We start from the raw sequence: 15828 nt of genomic DNA on the forward strand, positions 1-15828 counted from the left end.
GCACATTGTTTCTCCTGAACTAGATCTGAAAGCTGCTGCAATTGTCCATTTGCATTTCAAATTTCCAAGGCCCTTATTTTGCTACAGGTAATACATAAAACAGGGAGGCACTAAAGAAATGACAAAGGACTCTGTCTTTGCTTAAGATTGCTCACCAAAATGTCTTGAAAGGCTGTTGCAGAGCAGTGCCCAGAATTACATCTTTATTCTTTAGATATATCAGTAACAAAGAAGATGGAAATTAACAACAAAATGTACTTTGAGAGGTGGAAAGAACCAATAAGCCAGTTTCTTTTAACTGTAGATCGCACGAGAGGGGTAAGACAAAACAAAACAACAACAGGAAAAAAAAAATCCAGCAACCCTGTTTTATTTTTTATTTTTTTTAATTATTTTTATTAACATACAATGTATTATTTGCCCCAGGGGTACAGGTCTGTGAATCATTAGGCTTACACATTTCACAGCACTCACCATAGCCCAAACCCTCCCCAATGTCCATAACCCAGCCACTCTATCCCTACTCCACCACTGCCCAGCAAACCTCAGTTTGTTTTGTGAGATTAAGAGTCTCTTATGGTTTGTCTCCCTCTAGATCCCATCTTGTTTCATTTTTTTCCTTCACTACCCTCCATAACCCCCTGTCCTGCCTCTCAAATTCTTCATATCAGGGAGATCATATGATAATTATCTTTCTCTGATTGACTCATTTCACTCAGCATAATACCCTCTAGGTCCACCCATATCGTTGCAAATGGCAAGATTTCACTTCTTTTGATGGCTGTGTAGTATTCCATTGCATATATATACCACATCATCTTTATCCATTCATCTAGCAATCCTGTTTTAAATTGAACTAAAAACTTCCAAACAAAGAGGAAAGGAAATCATAACTCTAACTAGAAAGTAACTACATCCAATCAACCAGACGGGGTTTGGAGAATTTCAGTCTCCAAAGAAGAGCGGAAAAGGCAGCACAGCACAGTCAATGCTGAGGAAAGTGCTCTCTGACTAGTTCAGATAATTCTTTCCACAGAATTTCCAAATTTCTGTAGCTTGAAAAAGAAATCGTACCTGAATGTCTAGCTGCTCTACACTTACGTTCTAAAAATGTTTGCCTTTATGTGTGTGTTTTGATGACAAGGAAAATATAAAATATATTAAATATGATTGTCTATGAAGAGAGAAGAATTGGCTTCTTTTTTTCCTTCATTTTTCCCCAAACTCTTATAAAAACACGTCTCTGTACTAAAATAAAAGTTACCGCATTTTTAATGATTTGGCATCAAGAGAAAGTAAAGAAATAAGTGGTCAGCATAAACAGAGAACTGTAGTGACTAGAAAGAGAGAATCAGTGATAAAACCTTTTTCATTTCCCATTTATTTCCATGTTTTTAAGTGAGAAAATTTAGAGCTTTAACAAAAGCATTACACATCTGCCCTCAAGGTCAAGTGGGAAAGACAGATATTACTCACCATAAATACAGTTTTTAAAGGCAGGACAGAGGAGAAGGGAGGCAAAACAGGAAAAAAAAAAAAAAAAGCTTGTTTGAACATACTGACATACTGAAAGAGAGAGCACAATTCTGCTATCTTGTGAGCTATATACAAACACACTGTTACTATAAGAATTTTCAGTTTTCTTCTTTTTGTTGGTCTATATCTCCTGAATTTTGTACAGTAAATATGTATTATATTTGTGATAAGAATACAAAATTTTACAAATACAAAAGGAAAAAGCAATTTAAGAGGAAAAATATAAGTTTCATGGGAGTATGAATACCAGAAGAAGTGAGAAAAAATAAAAAATTTCTCAGGATTTCCTGGTTTTTATTATTTCTTGAAGGCATCCAGGATAATGGTTTTTATTTTGGTAGGATTAACTGAACATGGAGGAGTCATATATAGATTTTGCTATTAATTTGATAATACGTCCTATTAAATATCCATAATTCCTTTACAAAATAGAATAGTCAATTCTTCAAAATATCTTTTCATTTAGATATTAGTGATGACAGGTAGGTAGATAGAATAGATACAAATTTTATCTCTCTGGTCTTCCCAGTGATTATTGTGCTAGAATTCTGATACTAGGTTCTCTAAGTATTTAATAATAACTAACATTAATAAATAATACTACTATATTAACAATATTATTTTACTACATATAATGTTTTATTTAATTTAATTCATATAATTTAATATTGAATTGATCATAACAGATATTTAACTAATATGACATAATAATTAATATTATTATTAACAGTTGTTATAATACCTTATAGTTTTCTATATGCATACAATATATTTTTTCTGATATGCATGCAATATATAATTTGATCTTCACAACAACCCTTTCAATTAGGAGTTCTCACAATTTTATAGAAGAAATTGAGGCTAAATGTTTAAATAATCCACAGAAATGAGAGCTAGTTTTAAAAATAGGTCTTCTGATTCTTAATCTAACTCTGTTGCTCCTGCATCATTTTGCTTCATTTAAGCTGCCTACTCTGAGCCAGTTAACTTCTCTTGGAAACATTTTGCTCACTACAGTGCCGTGAGGCACAGTTAACTTAATAGTAATTTTCCACACATCAAAAAATATAAATGTTATTCCTTGTCTACGTTTTACTTAATAGGAAAGAGTGTGGAGTATAGAAGTGATTCATAACTTAAAAACATTCCCTTGGTTTGACTACTCAATAAAAGTATGTGTGTCTCAAGCTGAGAAACTGTAGCATTTTCCTCTGTGGACTTAAAAATGCTTCTTGACTTTATACTCTCTACTTACTACTTTTCAAACTTCAATATTTAACAATACTATTTAGTATGGTCAACTTCATTTGTTTTATTATTTATTTATTTAATTAATTTTATTTATTTATTTTGCTTAAGGCATTCCATGGTTCTAGAAAAAGATCTTTTGCAAGCTTGTTCTGAAAGGAAAACATTCTTTCTATAACAACTTTATTCAAATATAACTCACATACCATAAAGGTCACCCAATTAGAACATACAATTCAATATCTTTTAACATATTCACAGAGCCATGCGACTGTCATGGCAATTAATTTTAGAGCATTTTTATCATCCCCCAAAAGAAATCTTGCACCCTTTAGTGGTGACCTTCCACTCCCCAGGACCTTAGCTCAAGGCAATCACTAATTTACTTTCTTTCCCTATAGATTACCTATTCTAGACATTTCTATAAATGGAACCATAGCATATGTGGTCTTTTGTGACTGCAGTCTTTAACTTAGCATAAAATTTTCAAGGTTCTTCCATGTTTCATTTTGTGTCAGTACTTCATTCTTTTTTATTGCTAAATCATAGTTCATTATATGGATATACCATATTTATCAGTTGATGGACATTCATGTTGCTTCCATCCTTTACTATTATAAATAATGCTGCTATGTATTATGGGTAGTGCTATTATGAACAGTCACAGACAGATTTTCATGTACACAGATATTTTCACTTCTCTTGGGTATATACTTAGCACTGGAATTGTTGGTAACTCTGTATTTACCCTTTTAAAAGACTTCCAGACTATTTTCCAAAGCAACTGCCCCATTTTACATCCCCCCCCCACCTCAGCCATGTATGTGAATTTAAAACACTTTTTCAAGGAGAGGGAAATGATGATGCTACCTATAATTGATAAAATATACCTAATGGAACATTATATATAGCCTATTAGTTAATTGAAAAGTTTCAGAAATTTACATTTCCTAACTTTCTTCTTAAAGAAATTTATTCTACCTTATGAACACCTATGGAATAAAAGAAATTAGCTCTAGCATTACTTAAGTAAACTAAGTTCCTTATAATGTCTACCTACTTTTAAGAATATTGAAATTAAATTCTTGATAGATAGATATATATGTGGATTTCAATATTAAGAATATAAAATGGGCTCTCTTGGTCTCATCTACTGTGAGAATAAAGACCATTCTCAGCAGTTAGACTATTGACATTCCAGAAAATGTTGACATCACTCTGAAGGGATGCACTGTTATTGTGAAGGGCCCCTGGAGAAACTTTGCAAAGGGACTGCAGTCACATAAATGTAGAATCCAGTTTCCTGGGAAAGGTAAAGAAGAGGCTCCAAGTTGACAAATGTGGAATATAGAAAAGACCTGGCTACTGTTTGAACTATCTGTAGTCATATACAGAAGATGGTCAAGGGTGTTACACCCGGCTTCCATTACAAGATGAGTTTTGTGTGTGCTCACTTCTGCATCAATGTTGTTATTCAGGAGAATGGTTCTCTTGTTGCAATCCAAAATTTCTTGGGTGAAAAATATATCCACAGGATTTGGATGAGGCCAGGTGTTGCTTGTTCAGTATCTCAAGCCCAGAAAGATGAGTTAATGCTTGAAGGAAAATGACATTGAACTTGTATCAAACTCAACTGCTTTGATTCAGCAAGCCACAACAGTGAAAAACAAGGATATCAGAAAAATTTTGGATAGTGTCTATGTTTCTGAAAAATGAACAGTTCAACAGGCTGAGGAATAAGATCTAAGTTGTCCAGGTATGGAAACAGCAAGATGCCGGGTGATTTTTCAGACTTATTTGGGATATTTTAAAGATGCAATAATAGATTTATTGATTTGGGGCTTTTTCTTAAACCAATATTCTTTCCAACTATTTGGCAAGTAAACCATTCAGAAGTAAATTGCAGTGTGCCAAGAGCAGTAACAGAAAGAATAGAACAGGAGTTTTTTCTAGTAAAGCTTCATGGGAGAAGTGGTTGTTTTTTTTTCTTTGTGGTTTTTTTTTTGTTGTTGTTGTTTTGTTTTTGTTTTGTTTGTTTTTGGGTTTTTGTTTGTTTGTTTTATTTTGCTTTGAAGGACTATTAGGGTATTTCAGCAAGAGGAATATGTTATGAGCAACAGGCCACACTATGTGGCTGTTCACCATTGGATGTAGAACTTTGGGGGCAGTCCTGAAGGTGTCTAACTTTGCAGAGGCATGGATTTGAATATTTGTGAGGTCAGTGTTCTTGAGTCACTTCTCTGGATACCAGTAACTTTTTGTGAAAAAGCAGCTGAGGAGTGGAACAAAGTGATAAGCCTCAGTAAGTTTAATTTGTGTTTAGGATAAACATGGTGGTTGTGTCCAAGATCCTCTTAATCTTACTTTCCACCCTACCCTACCCTAGCTCAGCCCATATGCTAGTCCTTGATATTTTTAGAAACTGATAAACTTTCCATAATTTCCTAATTCCATGTGCCATGTTTTTTTTTTAAAGATTTTATTTATTTATTTGACAGAGAGAGATCACAGTAGACAGAGAGGCAGGCAGAGAGAGAGAGAGGGAAGCAGGCTCCCTGCTGAGCAGAGAGCCCGATGCGGGACTCGATCCCAGGACCCTGAGATCATGACCTGAGCCGAAGGCAGTGGCTTAACCCACTGAGCCACCCAGGCACCCCCATGTGCCATGTTTTAAATATGTTATCCTGCTAGAGTAACTTAGCAGGGTTCCCCTCCCTCACCCCCACTTCCAACAATTTTCCATATCTCACTTGAAGGAAACTCCAACCTTCCAATTTCTCAGGCAAAATACAACATTCAATCTTGATTTTTCTTATACACTACACATTCAATCTGTCAAAAGAGTGCATGTTCTGTCTTCATGGTAAGGTATGTTTAAAGACTTAAAGAAATTAACAAAAAGAGCAACCACATGGAATGTAGTGAAAGACTTTGATTTTAAATGAGCCAACTGGATTTTTTATTTTAAGGAGTAATCTTGGGTTTGATGATAATGCTTAATTTTTAAGAAATATGAATGAAATGACCAACTATAGTTTGTTTTGAAATAATTTGAAGTGGGGTTGGGGAAGACACTGGATGAGGTTCTAAGTGAAACAGATTACCTATAAATTGGTATTTGCTGAAACTGGCAAAAATAAAGACTATAAAATGGATGGCAAGTTTAAGCATTTGATATTTCTTTTCTTCATTACTGTTCAAGTTATGATAGTATTATACAGTGGAAGGCCTATATCCATTTAATATTTGGGAGAAACTGGAAAACTTAATCTCAATGGATGTTCAAAAACTATTTATAATCTATGAGCGAGAGTGAGATGAAGCATCTCAAACTCAACACATTTTAAGTTTAGTAATTTGTAAAAACCCTATCTGCCAGTTCCAGACCATTAAGTCTAATAGATATATGGGTCACTGGTTTGGAATACTTCCCTTCCCTTTTCTTATGTTAATTTCAACATGTCCCTCTCATTCCGATAGTCACGACCAGTTTTAATTGTACTAAACAAATAAACTACCAATTACACATTCAGTAGATGCAATTTGTTCAACCTGCAACACAGATCTGCTTTTACCTTAGCCCATAATGAATCTATATATTGCAGACGAGTGTTCCAAGTGAACTTGAAAAATAAGTTCAATGGACAAAGAACCATAGGTGAATTCCTATCCATTTACAGAAACCCAGGGCTAAGACAAAGTTCTGCCTTGAAGGACAACATGAAGGTCTGAATATGTAGTACAAATAGTGCAATTATTTCGCAATGAAATTGGGAAGCCATAGTTGTAGATCATTCCTTCAAAACAGGAACAGGCACATGCGGTTTCATTTCATTTTACTTCATGAAAAAACTTTCAGTTAGGCAGAATAATGTCTTATAATTTTTCTAAGTTTATTTGGTTTTTCTGGAAAAGTTTATGATCTTTTATGGGACAGAGAATGAAGAGGGAAACTTTTTGAAGAAAAAGTGATTTCTTTTAAAAATGTATCTAATGAATTTAAACTAAGAAAACATTTTATATTTTTCTCTGGTAAGAGAAAGAAACTTTTTCTTTTCATTTCACTCAGTTGAAATAATATACTCACCTCAAGTCATAAAATTCAAACATTTCAGATATAAGGGCTCCTAAAGGTCATCGTTGACATTCTAAGCCCAGTTTTTTTGCCCTGAATCTTTGGTTTCCTGATTCTTCAAACACTGAACAGTAATATCATTCTCCTCACTTGGAGACTTTGCCATCATTCACATTGTCTAAAGGCATAAAGAACTATAAAGTTGGTTAGTTGGCAAAGTTTTTGTCCCATTTATATAAAGAGTGGAGACACTTGTAGGACCCACTGCCTACCAAACCTGAGGCCATTTCCCCAATGCCTCTAATCGATGTTACTTAAATAGATGATAGAAGTTGAAAAGTGACAACCATGTGAAGAACTACATAATCCTAAAATTCTTGCTTAGCACACTTTTCCATCTCTTCCTTTTAAGAATCCTCTGTTTGTGAGTACCCCAGACATTACTTTCTTTTATAAGGAAAGAGAAAAATTGAATTAAATTTCTCAAATGCCTATTGTGCCAATTTCTACAAATTACTAAGATACATATATCACAAAATGATATAGATTAGTTATATCATTTAATCTAAGAGCCATAGCAATGTTACCGATGAAGAATGAGACATGTAGAAGATAGGTAACTTATCACACATGGTCACACAGCCAAGGACAGGCATGTCCTCTATAATAAATCACTCTCTCAATCAAACTTTTGCCTATTTAACTCAGAAAAATCTCCAACTTATCTTTTTCAGTCCTTTTGTTAATCACGTCAAAACAAAACAAAAACAAAAACATCATAAAAGTAGTTCTTGTAAGTCTTAAAACCAGAAGAAAACTTTATGTAATGAAAGAAAACTCTACCTAAGAACTTCCATAAACTTAACTTTCCGACCTTGAAAGTAAGCTTAGAATCCTTCTGAAAAAATCATTCTATCTCCTTTTCTTTCAAATAAATGTTTGTTCTCAGGCTCCAACATTCAAGATAAATAAAACATTTTCTAATTTGATTACTAACATTGCAACAGTGTTTTTCTTCTTTCTTTCCCTAGAGTCTTGGATCTTTGTAGAGTAGACTACAACCCACAGCCCCATTTACAACTTTCTTTCTATGGAATGAGGCACTCTGAAAGTTCCAAAGAGCTAATGTACAAATACTTGGTGGAACACAATGTTTTTAAGTTGGGGACTGCTAATATTTATGAAATGAGTGTTCAAAACAAAAACAGATGTTTCAACAGGAGCCTGCAGGGACAGAAGGGTCTCATTGATTCAGCCTCTTACCACCCCCTTCCACACATACAAAAAGGTGATTGGAGTCCTTATAAAAATAATCTATTATACAGCAAGTTCCAAAGTAAATTGAGGAGTGGGAGAAATAGAACCAGAGCTGTAACTGTAGCTCCTCAAATGACCACAAATATTACTAACATTTGTTTTGTAACTTGGTTAATTCTTATCTTAATAAACTTCATGTAAAATTCAGAGTTGCCCAATGAAGTATTGAAAATTCATGATTAATGTTCCAATGAACTATTGGAAATAGTTCATATATTATATATTATATATTATATATATATATTATATATATATATTATATATTATATTTTTAAAAAATAAAGGTCAAAACCTATTCTGACCTGAAATTTGAAGACAAGTAGAAAACCAGCAACAGGAAAATTTTATCAGAAATCTAATGTGTTGGACAATTTCAGTAGTTAACTCTTACACACATATGTAAGTGTATTTCTTTTGTTATATTACTTTTTATTTTTAAATCAAAGACAAATTCTCAAAAGGATTCTTCCATAAACTTCTACCTAGTACCTTTTAGATAAATAAAATATTAAGAAATAATAGATAAATTCTAGATAAACAAAAATATTAAAAAATATTTTTGCACTTTAATTTTTTGGAATTTACAACTTTATAAAATAGTCATTCACCATAGTTTTTATAAAAACATTGTCACTCCCCCCCAACTCTGTTTATAATTATTACTATATTTAGTTTTTGGCATGTTAATATAAAAGGTAAACATACCCTTTGCTATATATTATTTTAAAAGCACAGAAATCCAAGCAGCCAAATAATTTGGGGATTTCTTTGCACCTTGGGGGGATATCACTAACCAAAATCAGTTTTTAAAAAATTACTTGATTCTAAAGGTTTTATCTTGAAACACAAAAATTTACAAATTATGAGAAAAAGATACAGATATAAGCATTGGAAAAGGAAAAAATAAGAATTAGATTTGTAGACAAATTTGCAAAAGGTACAAGGAAGTCATACTTCAGAACTAGCTGGCCAAAACAGAAAACACAGCAAGTATTTAAACAGAAAAGCCACACAGAATTATTAAGGTTGCTAAGTTTGCACTAGACTATTCATCAAGAAAAAACAGCAACTTTGTCACAACCACTGTATTCACAAAGATCATGACATATATTCAAGTAGGTGTGGTGGGTGAGTATGGATTTATGGGACAGGGTCATGGTTTTATTATTTGGAGATCAGGACCATCCCCCATATTTTTAATTTATCTCAAGATATAAAACATTGTTTTTCCAACTGTGAAATGAGAAGTGCTTACAGTATTGAAATCAAGGCAAAGTGTCAGATTTTGCTTCAACAAAATGCAATTTCTAATTTACTAACCATCCAATATTCTTCCTTTACCATGAATATACAGAGCGTTGTGTGGTTATTTTAAAAGTTTTTGCGTGGTTGATTTAGTTAGTATGTTCCTTCAAATACCTTCTCTATGATTTTTTTTTTTTTTTTACTTGCTATAGCCCAGATATGAGCACTCCCACATATTTCTCATCCTACCTAAGACAGACTGGCCCCATTTAAAACGTATCCTATAATCAACCACCCATGCTATTTTCTTGTTTAACAAATCATTAAAGCCAGGCTTCACTCATAATAAATCTGTTTTATAAGAAATACAGGTATTAATAAAGCGATCTTAAAGTAACCTTCATAAAGGGGAACAGAAATAAACAGGGCAGTCACTTTAAAAGATGTAAACACAATATAGATAAATCAAATTTGAAGTTTTTAGGAAAAAAAAGTCATCTTTAAGACCATATGCTAAATTTGGAATATTTCCACTACAAGCAATAGGTTAAATGTCCAAACTGGTTTGGTATCAAAATTAAAGAGCACCAGAAGTAGAATTAGGTCTACAACCCTTTTTTTTAAAATCACCATTTTATCATACACTTAAAAGTAGTTTTTATTGCCTTTCTGGAATACTTAGTATACCATTTTTAAACTAAAGTTTCTAAATATTTGTGTGGCTATAAGAGATAATTCCATTCCTAAAACATAATAATTAAAATAATAAATCATCAGGAAAAGATCATAAAGGAATTATCTTTTAGGGTGTTAACCCTGATTATTACCTCTCTATCCATGAGGTAACTGAATTTTAAAGCTGTTGAAAATAAACAATATTATTTCACACTGATTCAAACTTTTCAGCTTATCCACAACTTGCAAGTGTAGTTTGAAATAAAAACTTCCATCATTTAACTTTAAAAAATTCGTTGTTTTTTTTCCATCCTTCTAAACTTTGTTACCCTGCTTGGATATGCTGCACTCTTCTGGGCATAGAATTTCATAGCAGTTATCAGAACAACCAAGCCATAAGGTCAGTTTTATCAAACAACAATTTCCTATTAACAGAAAGGTTGGGGGTATGACTCATTTTATACAAAACAAATATACAACAAATAATGATGGTTTAAATGAACAGCTAAATGAAAACTGTAATAAGGGTTTTTTAATTAGTTTTGTATTTTCTCATAGAGTCTACACCTGAAACAACCGTATTGTAGGCACCTTCCTGTAAACTGCCAGCTGTTTCCTTAGTTTTAAAATGACAAGCAGACGCAGAGTTAAAATCACATTTCCAGAGATGGGGGAGGCATAGGATAAGGCTGCTACAAACTAGCTTTCAGAAATAAGAATTCAGTAGTCAACTTTTACTCTCTGATAACCCCCCTTTTTTTCTTTTTTTTTTTTTTCTTCCTTCCTTCCTTCCTTCCTTCCTTCCTCTCTTTCTTTCTTTCTCCCCGCCCCCCGCCCCAGAGCAACAGGGAAATTACAAACACATTTTGTAAAATAATGCTGTCTTGAAAACAATCTCTGTTGGACCAAGTCCTTATTTCCCTGGAAGTGATTGCATCTAAGACTTAATTTCAACAGTGTTCAAATTTATTACTTGAAGCTATGGCATAAAACTGTCTTCTTTAAATGGCAAATTTGACCAACTTCTATGAGATAAATGAATTTTGAAAGTGGGAGTGGGTGGGGGAGGTACACAACTTTTTTTCTTCAAGTGGGTGGGGAAAGGATGCAGAGGAAGAAGCATCCTAAGCAACCACAAAACGAAGAATATCTTAGGACGTAAAAGGATGTTAGACTCAAGAGCTCAAATGCTTTCCCATCGCAGCATCTCTACGGGGGACTTTTGGTTGGACTGCTACGAGGCACCGGGGGAATCCCCGTCTTGGGTAGAAAGAGGGAACTGGAGAAAAGACCCGTTCAGAACGACCCAGCGTCGGACGATTCTCAGCGAGACCTGCCCTTCGCGGGACCCCCCGGAGCGGGCCTCTCACGGCCTGGGGAACGAGTCCCAGGGGGCGGCAGGGAGGTCCTGCGTCAGTCCGGGCGCCTTCCCAGCCACTCAAGGCCAACGAGCCCCTGCAACCCGGGCACGCGGACCGCGCAGGGTACACTCCCGGACCCCGAACCCAACCCGCCTCCTCGCGCCCTGGGCCTCCGGCGCGGGTCTGGACGGTCTCCATACCGCCGCTCCCGCCGGCCTCCAGCCTCCCAGACCGCGACCTCCCCGCCCCCGGCCGGGCCCCCGCGAGGTTGCGCTTCCCGTAAACTCCCCGCCCCGCGCGGCCCCCTCCCCGCCTCGGCTCCGCCCCCGCGGGTCTCTGAGCGGGGCGTGATTGGCCCGGTCACGCCATCACTCTCCGGACGCGTCACCGCCCTCGTTTCCGAACGCCCGGAGACCGGCAGTGGTATTAGTGCTCTCGGGGCCGCGGAGGAGGGCGGCGTGCTGTCCTGCTCGCTCCTACTCGCCCGCGGGTCGGCGCGCTAGCCCAGTGGAGCGGCGACCAGGGCTGCGGGGCTGCGGGTCTGCGCGCTCAGCCGCCCCCTGGGAAGCAGTAGCAGCTAGTCCCAGCTCCGAGATGGGGAGCTGGCGAAGTTGACTAGCCCCCCGACCCGCGCTGCGTCCCTCCTGCCCCAGAGGTGCGTTGCCCTCTCCACGAGGTGCCCGCATGCGGCCCTGCTCCAGGTGTGCTCAGGACACCCCGTCCTCTGGGACTAGAAAACTTCACCCCAAGTCCAAAGAGTGAGCTCCGAGGGCGGTGCCCGGAGCCAGACTCCCGACTCCGCGCTTGGGGGGCTGTCCCGGTGGCTAGCACGGCCGTCGAAGGGCGGAGACCCGCTGGAAACTTTATCACCATCATCGTAATTACTACATTTTACTGTTTCTCTCCCCGCAGGGGCTGCGGCCAGCGGTTTGTCGCGCGTGCTTGTTTGCCAAAGGAACTGCCCGTGGGAGAAGACCCACAGAAGAGTTGTTTCCGCAGGGCATACCTGCAGCCCAGCCCAGGGGCTCGGGCGGCCTGGATGCGCAGGACCCAGGCCCGCAGCCGCTGACGCCGGGCGGCGGCGAAGTTTGGCTGCTGAGCGGCGCGGCGCAGGGCCACTGGACAGCGGGCACCCCAGCGGCCGCCGCGGCTGGAGGGATGCCGGTGGGGGGCCTGTTGCCACTCTTCAGCAGCCCGGCGGGCGGCGGCCTGGGCGGCGGCCTGGGCGGGGGGCTCGGCGGCGGTGGCAGCGGCAGCAGGAAGGGATCCGGCCCCGCCGCCTTCCGCCTGACAGAGAAGTTCGTGCTGCTGTTGGTGTTCAGCGCCTTCATCACGCTCTGCTTCGGGGCGATCTTTTTCCTGCCCGACTCCTCCAAGCTGCTCAGCGGGGTCCTGTTCCACTCCAGCCCCGCCCTGCAGTCGGCCGCCGACCATAAACCCGGGCCCGGGGCGCGCGCCGAGGACGCGGCAGATGGGCGAGCCAGGCGCGGCGAGGAGGGCGCGCCCGGGGACCCGGCGGCCGCGCTGGAGGACAACTTGGCCAGGATCCGCGAAAACCACGAGCGGGCTCTCAGGGAAGCCAAGGAGACCCTGCAGAAGCTGCCCGAGGAGATCCAAAGAGACATCCTGCTGGAGAAGGAGAAGGTGGCCCAGGACCAGCTGCGTGACAAGGCGGTCTTCAGGAGGCTGCCCCCGGTGGACTTCGTGCCCCCAATCGGGGCGGTTGGCAGGGAGCCGGCCGATGCCGCCATCCGTGAGAAGAGGGCAAAGATCAAAGAGGTGAGTGCGCTGTACTGGAAACCCCTCCCTCCCGGCAGCCTTCTTCTGGGAGAAAAAGACAAACCTTTGAAACTCTAAAGACTAACATTACAGTGTAAAGGGGCATAGAGCTTTTCCTCTTCCACCAGGTGCAATATGAAAGGCTCTTTCTTTTTCTTTCTTTCTTTCTTTTTTTTTTTTTTTTTACTATCACAGTAGATGTAGCCAATTAAGATCTGAGGTTGGATCCCGTTGCTTTTAATTTGCGTGCTCTGGTAAGCATAAACCACATGAGATAGGTATTAAGTACATGGGCAGGTGGGGTGGTGTGCAAACCTCCTCTTTCACTGGCCTGTATGGGTTAATCGTCCCTGAGAACATTGACAATGAGGGTCCTAAACAGCCCCCTACTGAAGCTTGGACTGGGCTGGAAATGAAGGCTGGATGTAAAGGCAAAGTATTGATCACAGAGGATCCAAAGGTTCTAACAGCCAGGGTGTGTCAGTCATGTGGCTGAACGTTCCAGGTGGCATCCTGTGTGTACTTACAGATTAGAGAGGTAAAACCCGAGAACTTCCTATCTTGGGGGCACACTGTTGCTTACATTTTAAAAAATGAAAAATTTAAAAAGCCAGCCGATTGTCTCTTGCATTTCTAGTGTAGTCAGAAAAAGAGTATTTTATGTGACGCAACAGGTTTGCCTCCACAGCAGCACAAAGACGACAAACTTAATCTAAGACAAACATGGACTTTGATAAGTCTTTCATAGTTTATTTCTCGTAATTTTCAGTTAGCACCTGTAGCATATGGCCGTATGGCTGCTTAACTGGCTTAAAGCTGAGGGGGACCTCTAAAGTCATTTAAGACTGTCAATTTAAAGATGAAATTTGAGGGGCCCAAAGCCCCAGAATCAGTTAGTGATAAAGGACTTGAAGCCAGGACTTCCTCCCAGTCCCCTGTCACTAGTCAGCAGGTTCTTTGTGGACATGCTTCCTTCCACAGCTACTCTCCTGTGTGAAACTATGCCAGCCTGGATTTTAACACAATCCAAGAGCTGTAGGAACCAAATTAAAAGCATTTCATCCCAAATCTTAATTCGGATTTTTAAAATGTGTCGTAAGTGGAAGTAATATTTTGGCATTTAAAAAATGTCAGAGCCTCTGTGAAAATAAATGTTATGTTTGATATTGGGTAGGTAATCAAGAAATGAAAAGTCCTCATTCTCCCATTTTCAGAGAGTAAACATAATTTTGAGTTCGTGAAGAGGTGTTTAGCTTGAGTACCTACAGAATGGAGGCAGCTTGATTGCTATGGGATTTGTGACTTTAAGACCAGATGAACATGGGTTAGTGATAATTGAGCAGGTTAAAGTAGATTTGGGCCCCTTTCAATTTACCATAAGCACAAAGTCGGTGCCTTCATCGTTCTGTGCAAATAGCTTCCTTCGAGCCCATCAGCCTTTCTGTTTAGGGACCCTTCTTCAGGCATAGATGAAGACCTCGAGGAATGGATTTTATGCCCCCGACTTCTCTCTAGCAGATTGCCTTCTCCATGAAATCCTGTCAAGGACACCAAATTAGAAAAGTGGATAAAAAGCCTTATTTCTCACCAATTTCCTTCACCTCTTCATCTCCCATCCTCCTTAAAAATATCCAGTCAAGGGGCACCTGGGTGGCTCAGTGGGTAAAAGCCTCTGCCTTTGGGCTCAGGTCACGATCTCAGGGTCCTGGGATCAAGCCCCACATTGGGCTCTCTGCTGGGCAGGGAGCCTGCCTACCCCTCTCTGTCTGCCTGCCCCTCTGCCTACTTATGATCACTGTCTGTCAAATAAATAATAAAATCTTTAATATATATATATCTGGCCAAAACCATAGGTAAATTAACCCTAAAACTGTATGTTTATGTTTCCCTTAAGTTGAAAGCAGTGCAATTCACAAATGTCATGCCCTGAATTCCTGAACTGTCAGTTAGTGCAGATCACAGTTGTCCAAAGAAATTATTTTAAATACTAGAGACGCATGGATGTTGAAAAGCTATCGGTACCAAGCAATAGTGACTGAAAGTGCATTAAGAGCAGAAGCAGTGGGAATTGAGGATAGCATATTAACTGTATGCCTATCTGCCTCTATTGGATCCATGTTATCTGCATCTCTAAATCAAAAGGTCTAAATTAGACATGTAAAGAAAATGTATGTAGCCTTCTGTATCTGCGTGATGCTAACATCTTAGCACTTAGATGTTTTGAAACTGCCCAGTCTTGCATAAAGTGGTGGAACTAAATGTGTTCTTTTAAATTCCATGTTGCCGTGAGAACCCCAAAAAGCTAGCAAAATTAGCTTCAGTATTTAGTCGAAAGCTAATGGAGAGAAATGGATTATGGTTTTTCATCAGATTAGTTCAAGCAGATGCATTCCTTTGTAAACCAAAAAAAAAAAAAAAAGTAACTTGTGCTATTCTAAAACTGTTGAAAATGTTCAGTTCTAGAAAGGAAAGAGTGGTTACCTACTGTGAATAGCGCACTGCTCTTCAACTTCACACTTTTATATTCAGTTTCTGGCACCACCGTGGACTTCTTTGTCATGGCCCAGTGGATCTTTGCCTTGGTTTTATCTT

At 39.0% G+C, this 15828-nt stretch overlaps 1 protein-coding gene and 1 pseudogene across 2 annotated transcripts in view; both read left to right on the forward strand.

Moving 5' to 3' along the window:
- Window positions 1-234: 234 nt before the first annotated feature.
- Window positions 235-4524, forward strand: LOC101683008 (annotated as a pseudogene).
- Window positions 4525-11864: 7340 nt separating this feature from the next.
- The window catches only part of MAN1A1 (mannosidase alpha class 1A member 1), a 163698-nt gene continuing 159734 nt past the window's right edge, over window positions 11865-15828 (forward strand). Inside the window, exons 1-2 of one of the 2 annotated variants that reach the window (XM_004740101.2) lie at window positions 11865-12158; window positions 12370-13236. In XM_004740101.2, coding sequence (XP_004740158.1) covers window positions 12616-13236 — 621 coding nt within the window. In that variant the 5' untranslated portion in view covers window positions 11865-12158; window positions 12370-12615. The remainder of the gene's footprint in view (window positions 12159-12369; window positions 13237-15828) is intronic. The other variant, XM_045071262.1, reaches the window with a different exon arrangement.

This window comes from Mustela putorius, unplaced genomic scaffold, assembly GCF_011764305.1.
Source record: "Mustela putorius furo isolate JIRA1106 unplaced genomic scaffold, ASM1176430v1.1 tig00003983_pilon_pilon_pilon, whole genome shotgun sequence".
Classification (NCBI taxonomy): Eukaryota; Metazoa; Chordata; class Mammalia; order Carnivora; family Mustelidae; genus Mustela; species Mustela putorius.